This window comes from Galeopterus variegatus, unplaced genomic scaffold, assembly GCF_000696425.1.
Source record: "Galeopterus variegatus unplaced genomic scaffold, G_variegatus-3.0.2 Scaffold3274, whole genome shotgun sequence".
In the NCBI taxonomy this organism is placed as follows: domain Eukaryota; kingdom Metazoa; phylum Chordata; class Mammalia; order Dermoptera; family Cynocephalidae; genus Galeopterus; species Galeopterus variegatus.
Window position 1 is genome coordinate 26129 of NW_007729385.1, and position 6284 is coordinate 32412.

The 6284-nt window shown below is 49.1% G+C and overlaps 1 protein-coding gene across 1 annotated transcript in view; it reads right to left on the reverse strand.

The window, feature by feature from the left end:
- Positions 1 to 2736: 2736 nt before the first annotated feature.
- Positions 2737 to 6284, reverse strand: part of PRKAG3 (protein kinase, AMP-activated, gamma 3 non-catalytic subunit) — an 8036-nt gene continuing 4488 nt past the window's right edge. The window contains exons 9-14 of the mRNA XM_008584486.1: positions 6124 to 6250; positions 5805 to 5970; positions 4472 to 4509; positions 4155 to 4301; positions 3595 to 3824; positions 2737 to 3028 (exon numbers count right to left, since the gene is read on the reverse strand). Of these exons, the coding sequence (XP_008582708.1) occupies positions 3708 to 3824; positions 4155 to 4301; positions 4472 to 4509; positions 5805 to 5970; positions 6124 to 6250 (595 nt within the window). The 3' untranslated portion in view covers positions 2737 to 3028; positions 3595 to 3707. The remainder of the gene's footprint in view (positions 3029 to 3594; positions 3825 to 4154; positions 4302 to 4471; positions 4510 to 5804; positions 5971 to 6123; positions 6251 to 6284) is intronic.

Genomic DNA, 6284 nt, shown 5'->3' on the forward strand with positions numbered 1-6284 from the left:
TTTGGATTTGTTGGACAAATTAGGATGCATATTTTTGAGTAAGACTTTAAGAAAACAGCTTCTTCTAAATAACCAGGCAGCACTCTTGTGAATAAAGATGGACAGGGTACCCAGTGTCACCTGGCTGTCTACACACTTGTGTTATACACAGGTTTTAGCTCTGAATGCATTTTGGCTTGTTAATAGGAGTATATTTCCAGGTCATTATTTATTATTCCAGTTTTAATATGCATGTCAAATAGACACATTGACAACTGTCATCATGGAATGGACATACATGACATTGTACTGAATACTTCTATATTTAAGAACGTTGGGAGAAGAGTAGCAAGAATAGTGATAAATCGTGTATCATCTATATTATGCCGCTGCTCTTAGCCAGGGCTTCTTGTAGACCACAGTTATAATTAAATAATAGATGGATACAATAATGTGACAGATGACTTTACTATGAAAATGTGGCATCCTTATTTCTCAGCACAGTCTCATGCTCATATGTGTTATTAACCATAAGTCTCTAGTTTTCACTGAAAATAAATACAGTTGCCCAGGTCCAACTGCAACACTTGGAAATTAGTATCTCTAGGAATGGGGCCCTGGAACCTGCATTTTATAAAGTTTCCCTGATGCACATCCAGGGTTGAGAACTACTGAGAGGGTCGTGAGAAAAGAGAAAGCACGGGAGGCTACAGAAACTCAGAGAGGCCTTGGAGGTCCGAGGGGGAACTGGGGGCTCAGAGGCAGTGATGCCTGGGGAACCAGACCAGCCCTGGGTTCATGTGCAAGAACAGAAGGGACAGCAGGGCATTTGGCATACGATGGCATTTCTTTCGTTCTGAGCTACAGTGGAAGCTGTCGCAGCCCCTGTGATGACTCTGTGCCTCTTTTCTAGCAGCCCTGATGGCCGGAAGGGCTGAGATGGGAGCTGAGGGCTGAGCTGTGATCAAAGGAGGGGCTCCAGGTGGGGAGTGGGATGGTCCCTCACAGAAAGGTCCGAGGGAGAGAACTGCTGGGTCCTCAGGATGGTGGATCCAGACAGGTAGAGACATATCTGCTCTCAGGAAGTGCGAGGGGAGCAGGAGGGGAAAGAGTGCCTTCCTCAGCCCCAGCTATTACCTCTGAAGGTCTTCCTCATGCAGAGCAAGCCACAGGCACAGCCTCAAAGGAGTGACCTGTTACACTTTCCCAGAGCCATCCTAGCTGGAGGCAGCTTGCCCCGGGCTCCCCAAGGACATTATCACTTGAGATATCCTCCCCTGGCCCAGACCCAACGATTGCCCTCATCCCATCTTTCCACTTGAGCCTAAGACCCCACACCTTCCTGGGTAGGGCCTGAACAGAGCCACCACTAACCCTGGGTTTTGGCAGTGAGAAAATATCTTCATTTACTACCTGACCAATCAACTACAAAAGTCTCCACTTAGTAGCCCTATGAGATAGAGGGGGTGAGATTGCATTTTTGAAATATTAACCTACCCTTCTGCCACTAGACAGCTAGACCTGCAGTGCCCATGGCCATAGGGGAGGGTGACTCTGGAATTTCAAAGGCCTGATTCTCAAGGTGGGTGGCAAGAACTCAGGACTGAGAAGGATGTGTGATGAGTTAGAGAACAAAGACCCCCTCTTGCCCAGCTGGTAAAGATTTCAATAGGCTGGTGGGGGTGGGGAACAAAGAGACTGTAGACATTTCTGGGATCCCTGAGAAAAGGGGACTGAGTCTGAAGAGAGGGGAGAGTATGAAAAATACTCCATATAGGTTTGGAGGTTAGATGGGTGGATGAGCCCTGGGCCTGTCATCGCCGGGTAAAGAGCAAGACACAGAATAGAACAGGCCACTGGCTGCAGTTCTCTGCAGATGTGCCTGGAACAGCCTCACAGCCGCCTGAAGCCCAGAGGGGTACAGGGCCAGGAGCTAGGATGTCCTGCATGCCCCAAGAGCAGGGAGGCTGAAGAGACTTTGTGGGAGTGAAGGAGCACCTGGCAGTGACCCAGCACACTAATCACAGACCAATTGACAGCCAGGTGGCAATGGAGAAGTTGCGGCAGGTGCTGGCACAGAAGGAGGAGGATGACTGAGGAACAAAGCCTTACACCCCTTAAAGCCTCCTCCGCACCAAACTTAATCCCAGGGGACCCCAAATTGACTGAGATTAATTCCTACCACCTGGTAAAATGGGGTTCATAACAGAAATTACATCCAGTGTTAGAAAAATAAAGTTACATTTCTTGCAGATTAGAGTTTGTAAATTGAATTGTACCTGCTATATAAGTAATTAATTAATATTTTCTTTATGCTTTGGGTATAAATAAAAGATAAAAAAATAAATTCTGGTGAAATAATACTCTGTATGTTAAAGAAACGCCACTTGCAGCTTTTGTCAATTACAGATTTTCCTTTGTGTCTTTGAATTCAGAAAGAACAGAGATCTTGCCACAATTTCAGGTTAAATGACTGTAACATTTTGAGTGAAACCTACAGAATCCAAGTTCATGGACTGATCTTTTTGTTTTTTCGATTGGTCATTTTCAGGGGTCCATATACAAAGCCATCCATCACTGGGGACTGAGGACACTGTCCACTGAGCAGAGCGAAGTAGCTTTCTGGACAAGAATGAAGGGAAGACCCCACTCGAACAGGCAGCCCAATAACTGTTGTTCAGTGGTGATCCCCAGCAGCACTGAAATGACAATGCTGGGAGAGTAGGAGAGCAGCGGCAAAGTTGTAGGGAACCATGGTGGTTCCCATGGGGGAAGGACAGCTGGGACTCCCAGGAGGTGGGGGCACGGGTGGTAGGAAGTCCAGAAGCCGAGGGACGCATAGCCCCTGACTAAACCTGTGGGGTGCAGGCTCGCTTCCCCACCGGGGGAAAGGGATAAGCGTGGGCATGGAGCACAGATGGCCCTGGGATAATCCCAGTGCCTCTGATTCAGCTGTTGTTAATTTCATCATCCCACAGTGCACTGAGCATGCCCGAGGGCTCCTGGGAGCATAGGTAGGGCAAGGGCAATCAGGGAGGGCTGGAGAAGCCTGTGAGGAAAAGAGAAGGGAAGACGGTGACCACACAGGGAAGGGAAGCTGCCTCAACAGGGGAGTCTTGCCATCCACTGACAAGTAGGTGCAATTTGTGCCCCGTCCTTCTGCAAACCCCTAGCAAACATGCTACCGGGAAAGACTGTGAGATCATGTCAAATTTACTGAGATGAGCACTTAGGGAGAAGCTCCCTCCTATTTAAGCCTTAGTTCTAAGGATGGAAATTCCATTAAGCAAAGGTTTATTAGCTTGCTTTCCTCTCATGGAATCCCCAGCAGGTGGGAACTGAATTGTGATAGAGCACGTAAATCTTCCCAGAGCACCTGAAGTCACATCACTGCCCTTGCCTTTAGCTCAGCCTCATCCACCCCTCCTAGGAGGGCCTCCCTGACCTCAGCTGAGAATGGGACAAAAATGCTGGCCTGTGAGTTCTTACACTTCTAGTTTTCATGGGGCTGCTCAGCTATGAGCTGGGCCACTCCCATCCTCAGGGTGTCCCAATCTGAAATCTGGGAGCCAGAAAGACTGAAAGGCTCATCCAATGGCACAGGGCGGAGCCTACCTGAACCAGAGCCGAACCAGCAAACGGGGGACGGGGAGATGAAGGCACAGTCCCCCAGCTCCCTTCATTGGCTTCCGGGTATAGAAGGTGGCCTGGGAGTGAGGACTATGATCTCAGGCACTGAGGGCATCGATGCCAGCAGGGCTGAGCACCAGTGCCTGAAGGATGTCGGAGAGGGAGACCACGCCCAGGAGATGCTGGGTCTCATCCACTAGCACCAGACGGTGTACCTGTGAGGGGGCAGAGCCATGGGGTTATGTCAGCTAACAAGGTCAGCAACAAGAATCAGGGGAAGCCACTTGACATAACTGGGGGAGAAAGAGAGAGTCTCCTAGGAACCAGTTAGGGACAGCTCTGACCACTCTAGGGTGATCAGCTGGCTGTGGCCCTTGGTCAAGTGCCTCGTGGACAGGACCAGATGCAGACCAGTGTAGACAGCAAGAGTTGGTCATGAAATGGGAGGACAGGCCAGGGGCCTGATGTACAGGAATGGCTGGAGCCACACAAGAGAAGTACTGGGCCTTTTGTGTTGGGGGCATGGCTGGAGGGGTGCGGGGTACCTGCTCCTGCACAATCCTGTCGATGATATCTCCCAAGCTTTCGTGGGGCTGGCAGGACAGGACTCCCTCCAGACTCAGTGTCCTCTGCCTCAGGGCTTCTCCCACACTCATGTCCAGGTGGTTATAGGTTTGCTGCGCAGCCAGGTGCTGGGGTAGGGAGAGAAGTACAGCTCTTCGCCACCCCTTGTCCAGGCAACAGCCCCACAGATATCACCCCCTACACACTTGTAAAGGTCCTCCTGGTCCACAGATACCTTCCATCTATCCTCCTACCCTCGGCCTCCCTGCGGTACCTCCGATTCCCCACAGACACTTACAATCACATCAAAGCGGGAGTAGAGGCCCACGACTTGACCTGCAGGGGGTGGGAGAAAGACAGGGAAGAGGCTCAGGTCAGAACCAGGGTGCTGTGCGGAGGGTCTGGGTCAGGCTTTTGGAATGAAGCCTTGACATCCACCCAGGCTACTGGCTTTACAATGAGGCACCAGGCTGCCACTACCTCAACGTGTGGATCAAACTTAGCATCACAGAGAGGGAGACAAACTGACAAGGTGCCTCCTGATGAGATGCAATATGAATATATGGCATCACCTACAAAATATTCCAGCCTCAAATGTACAGCTGCGTTTCATCAAGCCTTTAGACCTAATTTCCAGTTTACAGGAAATATAGAAATAGAGGAACAAGGCACAGGCCACCTCTAGAAAGCAAACACAAATCTGTAGGTGGGACATTCTATAGGATAATTGACCAAGGCTTTTCAACTCATCAGTGTCATTAAGGGAAATTGGAACTGTTCTGGATTTAAAGAGACTTAAGGGACAAAAGACACAAATGCAAAATATGAGCTTCAATTGGGTCCTGGTTTGAATAAATCAACTGTGAAAAAAAAAGATAATCTTGTAGAAAATGAGGAAATGAAAATAAGGATTTGATATTAAATAATACTAGTAAATTATTCATTGTTTCATTAGGTAGTATAGAAAAATATACTTATTTTAAGAGATGCAGACTGTAGTTTTTAGGGGTGAAATGACACGTCTGTAATTTACTTTAAATTACTTCAGAAAAAAAGATGAGCTGATTCTGGCAACATGTTAACAGTAGTTAATTCAAGCAATGAACATGTGGTGTTCATTATATAATTTTTTCAACCACTTTCATACATTTGAAATTTTTCTTAATCAAAAATAAAAACACTTCTTTATATCTAGCTTCATTATGGTGATTTTAACTTTAAAATATTTTGCAGCCATGGTTCAACGAAAGAAATGATCTTGAGTCTCTTAACCCTTTTTCAGAGCAGGAAACTGAGGCGTGGCTGGGGGTTCAAGGCTCCGTGGCCCATTGTAGGATTGAACTCAAACTAAAAACCTGGTCTTCTGCTCCTTTCTCTCACTATGCTCACTTTATTGCTCATAATCTTTTAAATCCTCCTGAGATGTCAGAAGGATGGGTGGTGTTAAGATTCTCATTTCAAAAATGAGGAAACGGAGGCACGAGAGGCTAACTGGTCCAAGTTCCAATGCAGGCAGAGATTTCTAACCCCCTCTCCACCCTGGGCCCCCAAACAGATGCCACGCAGACCCCTGCCCTCCCCATCAGGTCCTTCCTTGCCCCACCCCAGCCAGCTCGTCCTGTGTGCTGTACCAGATTCATTGATCACGGGCAGTGCAGACACACGCCGGTCCACAAAGATGTCCAGTGCGGTCAGGATGGGCGCTGTTTCCAGCACCACAGCCACATCTCGGAATGTGCCGATTCCCAGATCTTGGATGGTGCGGTAGAGGAAGGGGGGCCGAGGCAGCAGGGAACCCTGGTTGGGTGAGGATGTGTGAAGTTCAGAGGTCAAGAAGCCTCTGGAGGGCTCCCAGCCCCTCCCTCCCTGATCCTTAGGGTTGAAGACTTCCCAGCCCCTTGGATCGCCTCCTTGTGGCTGCCCCTTCCTCCCACCTGGTCCCAGGCTCACAAAGATGTGCAGGAACTTGAGCAGCCGCTTGTGTGTGAGGATGTGGAGAACAGTGCCTGAGACTGGGTCCAGGACGGGCAGGCGATGGATCCGGTTCTTGATGAGGGTGTAGACGGCTTCAAACAGACTGGGGGGGGGGGGGGGGGGAGGAGCACCGAGCC